Source organism: Fusarium sambucinum, chromosome III (genome assembly GCF_050947815.1).
Source record: "Fusarium sambucinum isolate potato_lamoka chromosome III, whole genome shotgun sequence".
Classification (NCBI taxonomy): Eukaryota; Fungi; Ascomycota; class Sordariomycetes; order Hypocreales; family Nectriaceae; genus Fusarium; species Fusarium sambucinum.
This window is the reverse complement of record NC_139292.1, coordinates 7677573-7692942: the sequence shown is the minus strand read 5'-3', so window position 1 is coordinate 7692942 and position 15370 is coordinate 7677573. Positions and strand designations below refer to the sequence as shown.

General features: G+C 46.8%; 4 protein-coding genes across 4 annotated transcripts; 2 read left to right on the top strand and 2 right to left on the bottom strand.

Annotated features, from left to right (window-relative positions):
• Window positions 1-380: 380 nt before the first annotated feature.
• On the bottom strand, window positions 381-935 carry FSST1_012738 (uncharacterized protein; the record flags this gene model as incomplete). Its single annotated transcript, XM_083235990.1, has 1 exon — window positions 381-935. The coding sequence occupies one exon, from the start codon at window positions 933-935 to the stop codon at window positions 381-383; it is 555 nt and encodes a 184-aa protein (XP_083082434.1).
• Window positions 936-5018: 4083 nt separating this feature from the next.
• On the bottom strand, window positions 5019-6068 carry FSST1_012737 (uncharacterized protein; the record flags this gene model as incomplete). Its single annotated transcript, XM_083235988.1, has 1 exon — window positions 5019-6068. One exon carries the CDS (start codon window positions 6066-6068, stop codon window positions 5019-5021), a length of 1050 nt encoding a protein of 349 aa, XP_083082433.1.
• A 1385-nt stretch (window positions 6069-7453) lies between these two features.
• Window positions 7454-9095, top strand: FSST1_012736 (isoprenoid synthase domain-containing protein; the record flags this gene model as incomplete). The annotated part of the gene is made up of 6 exons (XM_083235987.1): window positions 7454-7668; window positions 7721-7866; window positions 8004-8328; window positions 8575-8664; window positions 8719-8970; window positions 9023-9095. 6 exons carry the CDS (start codon window positions 7454-7456, stop codon window positions 9093-9095), a joined length of 1101 nt encoding a protein of 366 aa, XP_083082432.1.
• Window positions 9096-10527: 1432 nt separating this feature from the next.
• Window positions 10528-12327, top strand: FSST1_012735 (glucoamylase; the record flags this gene model as incomplete). Its single annotated transcript, XM_083235986.1, has 2 exons — window positions 10528-10747; window positions 10799-12327. 2 exons carry the CDS (start codon window positions 10528-10530, stop codon window positions 12325-12327), a joined length of 1749 nt encoding a protein of 582 aa, XP_083082431.1.
• Window positions 12328-15370: the final 3043 nt, after the last annotated feature.

Genomic DNA, 15370 nt, shown 5'->3' with positions numbered 1-15370 from the left:
GCAATCAAGCCTAAGCCTGCGCCGGTCCTGTTGTGACAATCATGGCTTATCATTTCTGTGTTCTTGGAGTGATTAAAACTTCAATGAGCTATCATGGCAAACGAGCAGGAGCCGACATCATTTCATGACTCGACACGTCTCGACGCGTGCCATTTTTCTGAGCGAGTTGTCAACACCAAGAGCTCTAAACCCCAGTTTTGCAGTTGATCTGCGACATATTTGTTTTGATGGGCGCAAAGTGCTTCATCACACAAATGATGAGCATACAACGGGACATATATGATAACATACATATGTTACCTTGACGGCATTGGATAAAGTGAATATCTCTCTTAATTGCTTATATACAGAAACGAGAGCGTCAATCACGACTGTTATCCTTACTCAAAGTCTCCGAGTCTCAATAGTCGCTCCCTCTCATCTAGAACGAATCTCCAAGCACGCCTAACGCATGCAAATTGGAGATCCAGTTTCAAAATATCATGCTTGATATTTGCATACTCTGCAAGTGCAGCTTGAAATTCCTCCTCAGAGACACTAAAAGACCTCAATACTCGCCTAACTTCAAAGAGCTCTCTCTCCAGCCTTTCTTTCTTGATATCGGTGATGCGGCTCTCATACCTGTATTGCTGATACGTCGTAGGCTTGACAAAAGTAAAGGATGAGCATTGAAAGTCGTGGATCTCGACTCTAGACTGGTTGTGAGATAAGTTGGGGGGTTCGTTGGCAGCTTGACCTGGAGGAGGCGCACGCGCTTCACCGATCACGGGAACTCCGTCGACAACATGATATGTAGGAGGTGCGTTCTCCCAGCCTAGAATGGGTGACTCAGGCTGGGAGTCAGTTGTGGTATCAGTTGCGGTATCAGCTGCAGAGTCAGTGCTGGACTCATGGGATTGGACGGGGTCCTCAACGTTGCTGAATTGTTCGGTCATGGTGGATGATGTTAGTAATGTAGTTAGTTGCTCGGACTTGCGCTGGATTTTGTCACAAGTTATTTATCTGGGGGTGCTGTGCTGGGTAGTTTTGCAGAAGCAGATGGATAAGACCGTGTTTTATATAGATTCTAGCTTGCTCTGTTGGTACCATCGGAAAAGACGATGAATCACAGGCTGTCTTGACGCATTGCATCCGAATAGTGATGGAGACTCAGGCTGAGTATCGACGCGGAAGTAAGTCATAGGTGCCATGCCACACACAGAGCGACTGCTTCTGCGATTAAGACTTTCATCTCTAGAAAGTATTCAGTATGTTGTTCAATTGCAGGTGACCACGTTTCGACGTGATGAGCAGACCATTTAACAGCAGCGTTGGTGCGTGAGAAGCGCGTATTAACGCGACCTTTGTCACAAAGGTATGACAGGTAAAGTCTCGAGGTAACTAATAGAGCACATGATCCGAATTGTCCGTCGAAAGTTAATTGCGCGATTCATCAACTGTATCACAGATGCCAAGACCATGCTAATTTTCGTGCCTGGAGCCATCTTTTCAGCCTGAGCGGAAACAATCATCAAACTTGCAGGAATCGTATTAGAGAAAGTAGGCTGTTTGTATTACCACACCAGTTTCCGTTCTTCCTACAGTTCGCCTCTACATCCCACAGCTCATATTTTTTATGTAGACCACGTTTCGTTGGACGCAAGCACGTTCTACGGCATACGCGCCTGTTGAAATAATGACTTTGCAAGTAGTCAAAATAAGCGTGTGCCCTAGATTGTTTTCAGGAGCCACACCTCAACCCCATTTTGTTACGCTATTATCTTCATGACCGTGCGACAGTGAGCTAACAACAATAAAGTCAATTTTACCCCGGCTAGTCTCCGGACTATCGTCTTGTGGAATCCAGCTTGACTGGTGGCGAGATCGTCCGGGAAACCCATCGAGCTCCCAGGCTTACATGACCCAGCTGTAGTGAAGCAAGCAAGTGCTGAAAGGATTAAGAAGGAACGTATAGTCATCACGAACACTGAATACAACGGTTAAACACAGAACGAACAAACGGCTAAAAAGAGGAGACAGAACGAGAATAACCGTCTGGCATGGCCGCCTGGATGACCTAGTTGTAGTTATTCCCATCTTTCACTTTACACTTCACACTCATTTTCACATGTCCGAGTCTCACCACCATCAATACTTTGACCGGAACAATCTCACTCTCAGCTACAGAGACCTCGCCACTTACCGTGGCTAGGATTTTGCTTGGCTCAGACACGACTGCACTTATCTCTTACTCCACGGATGTAACTTCTACCACGTCACTAAGCTACCGAATTTTCTTCAGATACTACTACTGTCACAGCAGAGGCCACCGGCATAGATCCCATTGCTGATCCTACCACCGACGCAACTCTAACAACGCTATAGACATCTCTAGTCTCGACAGAAACCACTACTGAGCCAGTAACGACAACATCGGAAGCTTCAGTACCAGAGCTCACATGCCCCGATGCCAGAAGCATGCGCTTTGGTACTATTGAGATCAAATGCAACTACGCGGTCTTTGGAGACTTCAGACAGCTTGAAGGTCTTTCGACGCTTCGCCGGTGCGTTACAGCGTGCCAGGAGAATCCGGCTTGCAAGTTCTTTGTCCTCCAGCCAGATGGGATATGTATCCTGTCAGTGGATGCACAGGTTTTGGCTCGGGCAGTATCTCCGTATTATATAGCTGGTTTCAAGGACACATGCGGTCAAGGAAGCACTTAATTTATTCAGTTGGCAAGATCTTAAAATTTCTGCTGACTTGTGTTTATTTTGGGATAGGTTCGTCCTACTGGGGTGGGCTTTCTGGTCAACACCGTAACACGGACAATGATGTTGGATATCTATTTATTTGTCTAATAAAATTATTAAAAAATCTAACTCACTAACCCGACAGCAATGTCTTTGGAAAGAAAACTTCTGGACTATAGGGTAATAGTGAACTATAGAGCGTCAAGGGTGTCATCCTCTTCGCATTCTTTGTTACAGTATGTTGAGCAGAAGAGGAAATCCAACGGGTTGATCTCTTGGCTGCCCAAAATCCTTCAGGCAGCAAGTGCGTAAGGTTGAACGCGCCATCAATCATGGAATGACCATTGTACACGCGTCAATTCAAAGCAAAAGCAGATATTTCCCTGAAAATCAGGTTTATTACCTTGGTACCTAAATCTTGTTCTCCCGTTTCTGGTACGACAAGACGCCTCACCTCGCCTCGCATCTCTACCCTGTATTCCAGACACTACTACGAGATAATCCCGGAAACATCACTCCCTCCCCGTCTTAAGTACTGAGGCAGAAGAGACAACTACAAGCAATTACTGTCACATTACCTGTCAATGATGCACTTTGACTGAAACAATGGATCCAGTAATTCGAGGCTAACGAACAGTGGAAATTGAGACCTGAAAATTTATGACATATCAGCAGAGCTGAGGATTTCGTATTGCTTTTTTACGTCGGAAATATAGATCTCACGCCTGATCGCTCACATTGTGCCCGAAACCCGGTGTTCTTTCCATCTTGTCGGATACCATTACCGGCCGATATCGCATCTATACGCGCTGACTTGAGACCGGAGAGAAGCCACTAAATCCAGTTTTCATCACCCGAAAGTGATGTGTATCAAGTCAAAAGGAAAAGCAATTCCTTCTTGCACAGGTGACTTGAGGAGATCAATACGTCACACTGCTTTTCGGTCACATCCCGTGATCTGACACCAGTCAACGAATAGCTTATTAGAGATTACTGGCGTTTGCCCACCGCCATTCAATTCTGGGGTCTCGTGTTTAAGTGCAGGCATATCATGACATTCGCTAGTGATGCTACAGTAACATTATCCTCGGTCAGGGTGGGATATGGCTCCGTTAGTTACGGCCTAGCGATACAGCATTTATTGTCGTGAGGAGTCGTTGCTGTCTCTTGTTACGAGTTAATTAGCGCTCTCAAGCCTCAACCAACGCCATGGCGCGCGCTAAAGTGAACTGAGGCCTCAGCATTGACCCCCTGCTTTTGAGTTGAGGGAAGTAACCCGCGGGTTGCCCCTTTGAGGGACGTGTCATAACATAGTTTGATTAGACGGTGACATTGTTTCACCATCCCCACAATGTCATCTCTTGTTATCGCCTCCTTTGTGTTGTAGCCGAGTTGTGGGGAACTGTTGGTTCATTTACGACAGTGTCAAAAAGGCAACAATAATTAACCCAGTGGAATGGTCGAACGATATGACATTTCACTATTGCCCCGATCCTTGGATGTCAGCCGATTTACTCCTATTAACAGTGGTTTATCGTCGCACAAAGAGTGACTGTGGAGAGTAGAAAAGATTACAACGCTGGCATGCCGTTTGAACCGTCTGAATTGCCAGGTTCAAGGTATTTGTCGGATGTGTTAGCCTCGAATGCTCTAGCGCCCGTTGCAATCCTGGCGTTAAGTTGAGGCTTGGAAATTTAACGAGGCCTTCTAGAAGAAATCCAGCTAAGCTTCATTCATCCATTTCGCGTGGGGGGAAGGGATGAGGGTAGTGCTGTTACAGTACTTACTCGTCATTATTGATCGATTAATTAAGATCGCCATACCGCACGTTCGGGACTTGTTGGTTTCACACACACAGAGAACCATACGCTCGGGCTCTCCGAGCGTTGAATCTAGAATGGACGCACACAGACACGCACACACACGTGAGGCGGTACTTGAAGAGTCATCTACCGAAAAAACTATGGGTAAAACACGACTCTGTGATGGTGATCTACCATGCAGCGCACAGACTGACCGCTATATGTATGCATCATGTACAATCATCTTCTTTCAACGTGAAACTAAAAACTTGAATTGATTGCTGTACATAAAAAATAAAATATTGGGTATTCTTCAATGAGAAAAGAGGCAACAAACACCTAGCTAGCTCAGGCACCCAAGACATGTCGGTGAAACAAAGAAGAACAACATAAAGTAAACATAACCTCATCCCATCGCTCCCTCCGATAAAAAAGATTTTTCTTTTTTTTGTTTCTTTTTTCTTTCTGTTTTGTCGTCATCGATCATCACTTAGGATTCCAATCCTGGTAATTCGTTGAATCCGCACTCGTGACACTCCCTGTCACCGAGTTACTGTTCAGTGACTCCATCTTGGCCATATGCTTCCTCTTCTCAAACTCATCCAGTAGCGCATGGACTGTACCCAGTGGGAATTCGTGAACAACCGCCCTTGTAGATGCTGGGCAGACATTGGATGGGTAATCACGAAACTCCTCCATAGCTAGGTTCATGCGTATTAATTGGTTCCACGATACAATGGCATCGCCAATCAGAAATGTTGGTACGCGCGCCATGGCCATCTCTTCCAGGATCCAGCGACGTAGGAAAAAGTCACGACCCAGAAAGTCTGCGCAGCCAAGACCACCAGCTGCTTGAGGGTCAAAGAGATCAATAATGGGGATCGCCCACTGATGTTGAGGAGAATAATTCTCTGGGTGGAGTTCTTTATCGCCAGGCTCTTGCCACGTCGTGGGCATGGCATTGTCAAATGCCTGGATCAGCTGCACGCCCGCATCGGTCTGAGGGACCTTCAGGCCAACCCATCCAACCACCATCTGCGCACGCTGGTACACGTGGTACATGATGACTCTGCTCTTTGCATTCTCCCTCGAATCCATAGGGTTAACACAAATACAGTCAATCCAGACTCTTAGTTTAGGACGATCTTGGGATTCCCTCCCTCCGAAATGTCTGAGCAGACTCCTCAACCACGACGGCGATCGCCTCTCCCTGTCTTTACCCAGGTTCTCTTGGCTCGACTTGTTGACTGCAGGGTAAAAGACGGCGCGTACGTGCTTGAGGGCGAGGGAGATGTTGACCGGTACGGGGATTGCCACGCGATTGAGGTTGATCCTCTCTTGGTCTGTGGGGTCGCCTAGCAGCGATGATATGGCGATGAATTCTACATCGCGGCTAAGAGGCAGTGTGACAAGGCGACAGACGACCTGATCGTTGATGCTATTCGCTGGCTCGATTTCCAGGAAGCGCACTTCGTCACGCGATGAATTTAGCTTGGAATATTGTATTCTCGGCCGATTGCTGTTGTCCGTTGGCATATTTGCTTATTTCGTAGGTGATGTCTTATCGGGATCGATTGACAGCCCGATTTTGTCTCGCCTCGCCTCGCCTCGTATTACTTGTCGTTTGTAACTTTCGGTTCGCGTGTACGTATATTGTAGACTCGGTAGTAAGAAATAAAGTACTTTTTAAGTGCGAGGAAAGAGAAAAGTGCACCAAGACCCAAGGGGAGTTTTGCAGCAGTAGTGGTACAGTTATTAAACTAGGTGAAATCACCCTTTTTGCTGGCATTCTCTTGTTTTTTCCCTGACCTTCTTTTCTTCTTTCCCTCCATATTGGTCCCCTGGTCCCTGTCAAGCTCCTCCACTTTGTTCTTGGATAGCGTGGAGCTAAAAGGGATTGAGGTCCCCAGTCTTTTGCAAGACCGGAAGCGAACGTTGTTTACAGCCCGCATGGGTTGCATGGATCAGGTTTTTGTACCCGAAAAAAAAGCGAAAAGAGAGCTAAATTAGGCTCGTTTCTCTTTTCTTTGCGCCTGTTTGCGGGTTTCTGATGGGAGGAAAAAGGTTTCGTGGAATGAATCGCCTCAACTAAACTAGACTGATGGGGCTCATGGAATTCTAGGCTTTTCCCCTGGGGTAACTACAGGCAGTAAACTAAATATGATACCCAGTCTCGTTATTAGGAGGACACTAACTGATGGAGCTGACCCCTACGGGGCTGGCCCATCCAAAGTCAACCAATTAGCTCGCCTTGAGCTACATTCCCTCGTCACTCAACCTCACCGTGCTTGCATGCCCAATGCCCTTTAATTCTCGGGTCGTATTGTGGGAGGCCATGTCTGAGGCCACGGGATGGTGCAGTACTACGGTATAGCGTCTGTGATCCAACATGAGTGAAATATGCTGCTTCTTACAGCTATTCACACCGAGTTGTGATTGTGATAGTAGTCAATTATCCTATCACTGTACCTGACTCCACGATAATGTTCCAGTTTACTTTGTGTCAAACATGAATTATTGGGTACAGGCTAGCTTCGTTCTCCCCTCTATATCCGCCCTCGGACGTCATTTGTCTCAACCCATGAAGCGACGATGTCCTTGTCAACCGAGCTTTTAGGTAAAAGCCTGGTCTTGTGTTCTCTATCACCGCTCATCCGGCTCGTGAGAGGACGTGCAAAAAAGCAAAGAGGACTAAATAGCCTCACGATCGTGAAATCCCCCTTGCTGGAGAGAAACCTGGTCGTTCCAGTACCGTGGCTATGGTATCCGTAAGTCGCTCTCTCCGATCTCCGAAATCCTATAAGCTTGTCATGTTCCCTCGAAGTTCTGCATTCTCATCATTCTATCAGTGCAACCCTCTTGACCAACAACAATCTTCTTTGTTTATGAACCAACACACTCCACAACTTGAAGACATCATCATGGTTCCCTCAATCATCACACCGCCGCCTAGTTGCGCTGGCGGCCCCATCAGTCCATCTAGCATCTGCTCAGACCACGTTGATATTCCTGATCAGGTTGATGGCCGATGGATCAGGTTGCCCGAAGCTCTGTTTTCATCCATCATGGCTGTTGAGCCGGATGTCAACCCCATGTACAAAACATCAAAAGCTTTGTCAGATGCTTGGCTAAAGGAGTAAGATAACCGTGCATTGGTACGAAATGACAGCTGACAGAATGTCGTACAGTGCGCTACGGATGAATGACAAGACAGCTAGCATCTGGAGCCGACTTGATATCGCTTACATGAGCGCTATCTGCGCCCCCAACGCCGATCTGGAAACGCTAAAGCTTATGAATGACTGGAATGGATGGGTTTTCGCATTCGATGACCGTAAGTTTTGTGCATTGTGAACGTGAACCAACAAGCACGCCCCCATAAACTCGGCTTTAGCTACCATCGGGCCGCGCCGCCCATGCATGCATAAAAAGTGGTGACGGAATATCCGCTAACAGAGCAACAACCAACAGCTTTCGATGAAGGGTCCTTCGCCAGCAATCCCATCAAAGCAGCCGAAGAAGTGATTTACACTCTCGCTACACTCGACAACATCCACCCCGTCGTATCGCCCGACCAGAACCCCCTGCGCCATACCCTGCAATCATGCTGGAACCGTTTCAGACAGCGAGCGAGTCCCGCCCTACAGTACCGATGGAAGAAGCATCTCACAATGTACTGCATCGGTGTCCTACAGCAAGTTGGCGTCCAGAACAAAGCGTCAAGACTGAGCGTTGAAGAATACATGGATATGAGGGCCGGTTGCGTCGGTGCGTATCCCTGCATCGGGCTTATGGAGTAAGTTCATTTCCTCCTTTCTTTCCAATCGTGATTCTTTTCACGAATGCTTCGACACCGCAAACGTCTAGAAACATTCTGCTTCGGGTAGGCCATTCCGGCAACGCCAGGGCCAAGCATGGTTGACACATTTTTGTGGTCTTAGCGGCAGTTTGCTTGCCTGTTGTGACTTGAGCTTATTGGCTGCAATCCGAGAATGTTTCACCATTAATTACGAGGACATGTCAACTGACTCAGTAATTACAGGTTCGCCGAAGGAATTGACTTGCCGCAAGACGTCATGGACCATCCATCTCTTGAAGCCATCTCACGAATCACATGCGATTTGGTTACTCTGTAAGCCACATTCCACGATATTGTCTGATTTAGACTTTTGCTAATGTCCGGCAGGCAAAACGACTTGTGCTCCTACCGCAAAGATCTTATCCAAGGCGAGGATAGCAACATTATGTTTATCCTCAGAGACCAGGGTATGACGGACCAGGAAGCCGCTGACGAAATCGGTGAGATGCTGTACGATTGCTACAGACGATGGCACACGGCTATGGCAAACCTTCCGTTTTGGGGAGAGGGCATTGATCGAGATGTGATCAAGTTTGTCAACGGATGCAGAAACATTGCACTTGGAAACCTTCACTGGAGGTATGTATTACTCAACCATATCTCAAGTCAACAATTTACTAACAGCCCGCAGTTTGTACACATTCAGGTATCTGGGTGATGAAGGTCCCCAGGTCAAGAAGACCCGAATGATGAGGCTTCCTTGAACAGTAGCTTTTTATTGTATCGATTGCTTTTACTGGTGTCTTTGGTTGGGTTGGGTAACGGGGTAAACTCTCGGGGGTGAGAAGACAGGAATATGACCATCATTATAGAATGGAACGTGCAAACGTGGATTGGCTTCATGGGTCGGCGAATATTGGAATTGCATTGTTTAATGGAGATTTATAGCGTGTTTATCAATTTCATCAATGGTATGACTGAGTTATTGAACCATGACATATGTATTAAATCACGAGGTCAGAGCTTAGCTGCGATATTTCGACCAATGATATTAGTCAATTTAAGGATCAAGACAATAAATAGTTTCATCTTTATGTTCTCCTACATCCTTTCACATCATTTCTCTGGTTAAAAAAAAAGTGTATTGTTTCTTGTGCAAAAATATAAAAAAAGAAGATACGACGTGGGCCTGATTCGAACAGACGCCTCCGAAGAGAATAGATTTCTAGTCTATCGCGTTAGACCACTCCGCCACCACGCCTTACGTAATCTGTGATTATTAACAGTTGCTCTTGTGTTACGGTCTATACCCGGAGTGTCTACACTTGATGAGTCTTGAGGTCTGGGGTAAGTTAGATGGAATTGTTAGAGCAAAGTGACATGGCGACGTTGCAGACAACCAAAGGTGTATGGTAATATTGTTGATAACTCTATACTGACTAAATACTCGTGTTCCCCACCTTGAATCAACAGAAACGTTCCTTGTTTACTTGTCAACCCAATTTATTTGTGATAGCGCTGGATAGCAAGCAGTGATAACGATGAAAGTGATCATTTGCATAGGTATTGGCTTATACCATCTTATCGCCATGTGATTGCTTTGCACATGTCCTTTATTCGCCGTCTTCACCAGCAAATAGTGTTAATGGTGATTTGTTAAACAACTTGCAGTAATAATGACCTGTGGTGTTCTCCAAATATGGCTAGGCCAACACAAGCTTGTACCGCGGCATAAAATCACCATGTGATGCCCATCGTCAGATCATCCACCAACCCAAAAACAGACCAACTATTCATAAAAAGGCATCCCATCAAGAAAAAACGTTCAACTAACGTCCAAAAGGCCCGAAAAACGTCCATCACGCCGCAGCCGAGACTTCAATAGACTGCACAAGAAGGACCGATGAGATCGACCAGACTAAACCCGGGAGAGTGCCAAATATGCGGGGGATTGGGGAACTTACCCCAGAAAAGAGAAGGAGGATACATTCCATGTCTGGGGTTGACGTCTCTATTGGTTAGACCCGAATGCCTGCTCTCGGCGTAATTTATACCATAGCGCCAATGAGGGCGGAAACTCCTGTTTTGTCAAGTCGTCATTGTTGGTTGGGTCTTGATATATAGCCAGTAGGTATCCGTCATAGTGATTGACCAGCCAGAGCATTCATCACAATCAATATCACTGCTATCACCAACATGCTTACTCAAGTCATTTATGGCTTGGTAGCCAGTGCCCTTTGGCAAGGCCAAGTCGTTGCATCACCAAGCAAGGACAATTCACTGGAGCGCTTCATTGACAAACAAGCTGATATTTCTATCAAGGGTGTCCTTGCTAATATTGGCGCTGATGGAAAAAGGGCACAGGGTGCAGCGCCTGGTGCTGTCGTGGCAAGTCCATCGAAAGAAGATCCTGATTGTAAGCCTGCATCTTACCTTGTCCTTGTCCGCATGCTAATAATGGTCTCAGATTGGTACACTTGGACTCGTGACTCTGCTTTGACGTACAAAGTGCTCGTTGAAAGATTCATCCACGGCGACAAATCTCTCCAACGAAAGATAGATGAATACGTCTCTGCGCAAGCTAAACTGCAAGGAACCACAAATCCGTCTGGCAGCCCAGAGTCAGGCGGTCTCGGCGAGCCAAAGTTCCATGTGAATCTCACTGCTTTCACAGGATCTTGGGGCCGGCCTCAGCGTGACGGCCCTCCCCTTCGCGCTACCGCTTTGACTCTGTATGCAGAGTGGCTCATTTCTCACGGTGAAAGATCCAAGGCTGTGAACAAGGTCTGGCCAGTCATTGAGAAGGATCTCGCATACACCACCAAGTTCTGGAATCGTACTGGTTACGACCTCTGGGAGGAGGTCAATGGATCTTCTTTCTTTACGCTTTCTGCTTCGCATCGTGCTCTTGTTGAAGGTGCCGCACTGGCTAAGAAACTTGGCAAATCTTGTCCTGACTGTGTCACCAACGCTCCTCGCGTTCTGTGCTTCCTTCAGACTTTATGGACTGGTGGCTACGTTGACTCCAACATTAACGTCAAGGATGGTCGCAAGGGTCTCGATGTCAACTCCATCCTCTCGTCGATCCACACATTTGATCCCAACTCCAAGTGCACCGACTCAACCTTCCAACCCTGCTCACCCAGAGCTCTTGCCAACCACAAGGCAGTCGTCGATTCTTTTAGATCAATCTATGGTGTCAACAAGAACAGAGGTCAAGGCAAGGCTGCGGCTGTTGGTCGATACAGTGAGGACGTGTACTATGATGGTAACCCTTGGTACCTCGCCACTCTCGCTGCTGCGGAACAACTCTATGCCGCGGTCTACCAGTGGGATAAGGTTGGCGCTGTCACAGTCGATGGTGTGTCTTTGTCTTTTTTCAAGGACATCGTTCCCAAGATCTCTAAGGGCACTTATTCCAAGAAGAGCAAGACATACAAGGACATCATCAAGGCAGTCAAGACTTACGCAGACGGTTTTGTCGCTGTTGTGCAGACATACACTCCTAAGGACGGTTCACTAGCTGAGCAGTTTGACAAGTCTACTGGAGCCCCCAAGTCCGCTGTTCATCTCACCTGGTCCTACGCCGCTTTTGTCGCCACAACCGAACGTCGCGACGGCGTCGCCTCTCCCTCCTGGGGCGAAAGCAGCGCCAACAAGGTTCCCTCTGTATGTCAAGCTGCCCCAGCATGTGACACAACCATCACCTTCAGTGTCAAGAACGTGCAAGTTTCATCCGGCCAAAAGGTTTACGTGGTTGGCTCAGTGACTGAACTTTCCAACTGGTCACCTGATGATGGCATTGCGCTTACGCCATCGAGTTCTGAGGGTGTGTGGAGTGTAAAGGTTAAGATTCCTTCTGATACAAGCTTTGAGTACAAGTACATCAAGAAGACCAGCAGTGGGGATGTTACGTGGTTGAGTGATCCCAACAACCGGGCTGTTACGGGTAGTAAGTGTGGAAGTACAAGCACCCTCAATGATGAGTGGAGGTAGTGGATGAGAGATTTAGCAAGCTACATAGTTTTGTAAATGTACAAGTATCCGAATTATTAGGTTTGGTAAGAATTGATTCAGTTAAGCAGTCTGTATAAGCAAGCCATGATTCACGTTTCCTTGATATGGAAGACAAGGGTCCGTCAAGATACTTTCTTGTGATCAGCCACGTAGTCTATCTAGATTACTCGCAATACCCCCTTGCCGGAAGGTTTCTTCAACCCAGCAACCCCAGAGTAACTCAGAAATAGAGAAATTTATTTGCCTTATCTCTCGTGACGCTCTCATTTTTCTTCTCTCAACTGCAGAAACCCACTTTTGTAGCCAAACCAATGAGTCGTTGCTTTGACACTTATGCTTTCTGAAAAATCTGATAACTGGGTACTGATGAGCTCTGAGACCTCATGTGAAAGGCAAAGTCGGATAGCGGGAAGCTCTGGCTGGAGCTGTCAACAGGCTGATCTGGTGATCGCTGAGTTGACTGGAGGTCAATCCAGGTACACAGACTGGACAGCTGGAGGACATACTAGCTTCGCGTATATCCTAGGTCTGGTGCTGGATTTTTGCAGTTGAGCGAAAGGTGAACTGCAAGTTCAGATACATTCTTCAGCCCTAGTCGTCCCTGTAGGGCAGAGTGGCTTCTGCACACCCGATAACATTTTGCCACCTTTAAAGCTTAGAAAGAAAAAGAAGGTTGAAGATATCTAATAACACATTTAGAGGAGATAAGCTCAGCCTGAATTTAAGACCGCCTATCAAACACATCTCCAATCTTGAACCAAAGTTTGTCTCTTCATCCACCCGAACCCGAAAGTCTCGTAGACATTACCATGACTTAAACTTTTCCTGTATCAATGTATAAAAAGACCATGGCACCAACCCTAGAATATTCCCTGATCGTCTCTTTACTTACCAATCAAACTTTCTGCCACCATCACCACAGCCACCGAAATGCATCCACTCATCAAGATCCCAAATGGCGAGACTAGCCAGGTCGCTGTATACGCTGCATGTGGAGTAGTCCTTGGCGTCATACTGTTTGGGTGTGGCGTCTGGAGGGCCTGCAGACACCGTAAGTGATACATTGTTCAACAAAAATTGTAGTATTGCAGATCAGGAGAACACCTCAGTTCTGCAATCTATGTTCATGTCCTGAATATTAATATCTCTCTAGACAAGAAAAAGGGACAACAGTAGGCTTCAGATCCTCGGTCGCCTACTCCTTCCTCCGACGCAGTCCATGGTCTTACAGTTTAGACAATAAACGAAGACGCGATTGGCCGGACACCTGGTGCTCACTGATCCTTGACTGCTTCGCCAACTGTACCAAAAGTTGTTCTAAGTGCTTTGCCGAATGCCGCACCGGCTGTTGCACCGACTTTTCCACGACCATTTGTGCTAGCTTCTGCACCGAACTCTGCGCGAACTGCTGTGTGCACCGAATTCTGCACCAGTGGTTGTATCGACTGCTGCACCGGCTGCGACTGCAGTGTCTGAACCCTGCCACCTAAACATCGACTGCAGACGACGAAGCGCACACGATCGGACGAGCTCTCGACTGTTTTTCGGCTTTTGAAGGATTGGGGACTGGGAGGATTGGAAGCTTGCGCTCGTGTCGCAACTGGAGCAGCCTGGAAGGGGTTTTATGCATTCTGTTTGGAGTTTTGTGATTCTTTTGTCATCATTTGTTTTACTACACACTGGGAATAGCACAGGCAGTGAATCGAATGATTGATCTTCTCAATACGACTTCCTCTTGTGACCTTCCGACATGAATTTATTTTATGTATGTGTTGTTTGAGATTGCTAAGGTACCAGTGTCCCTACATGGTTATGGAAACATAGACCGTATCCCAGCCAGTCTGATCACTGTAAAGCCCCTGCCAGAATGGAACTGATCAGCTAACATTAGCATGTGCTCAACCCCTAAGCCCGTTGTTTTTTACTGTACGTAAAATTTATAAATCTGACCGACTTAACCCTTGACGATCAATCGATGACGAAATTAAGCTGATCAAAGTAAGCATGTGCTTCTAGACCCTTTAGAACAATGATATGAGCGCGAATTAACAACACTTCTAAAAACAGAAAAAGGGCCATGCCAGAAACGCAAGGGAGGCGTCTTGCTTCCGCCTGAAGCGAAGGAATGGGCTGCCATTACGACTTGTCATCCCCAAGCTCCAAACATCTACCATCTCTGACATTTCCGTTCTCTACTATTATAATATCCATGGCACAATCGACAGACTCAGACACAAGCCAACATGCGAAGAACGACTCCCAGAAAGTGACGGTATGGGCTGCCATACTCTGCGTTGTTGTCATCGTTATTGTCGCCGCTATATGTATCGTCCACAGAAACATCCGGGGACAAGCGATCCGTCGGTCGATAGAAGCACAGCTTCCAAGATATCGCGTCAGTCCAGGCCTGGGGAAAGATATTGTGGAAAGCATGCCCATCGTCAAGTTCAATTCCAAACTACATTCCCAGCAGATATCCTCACCAGAACGTGTGTTCTTACCGCCATCGGATCGCTTAACAAAGACGAAACCTCGAAAACATGGACCCCAATTGTTACCTCTACGAAAGTATTTCACTATCCAGAATATATGTCGCGAATCACCCAAGGGTAGTGACACCGGGGCACGACCGGACGATTCCACCACAGTGTGTTCAATATGTACTGAGGATTTTGTCGAAGGCGTGAAACTTAGGATGTTACCTTGCGGGCACTTGTATCATCCTCAGTGCATAGATCAATGGTTGACAGACCGATCCCGCACTTGTCCTTTATGGTGAGTTTATTGTCCACTACAGCGCGATTGAAACTGACATGTTTGAAGTCGTGTCAATCTTGCGTCTTCGGCCTTGAAGAAGCCATCACCAGCATTTACTGGGGGAGTTTAGAGAGGACTTCTACTTTAAGATAAGATTATGAGCCACGAACGTCTGCTTCTTGTAATTCGGGGTTATTTTCTGCTATTATGGCGAGGAGTTCGATTGATGTTATCATTTCTGGTGTATTCTATGTTTCCTCAATTG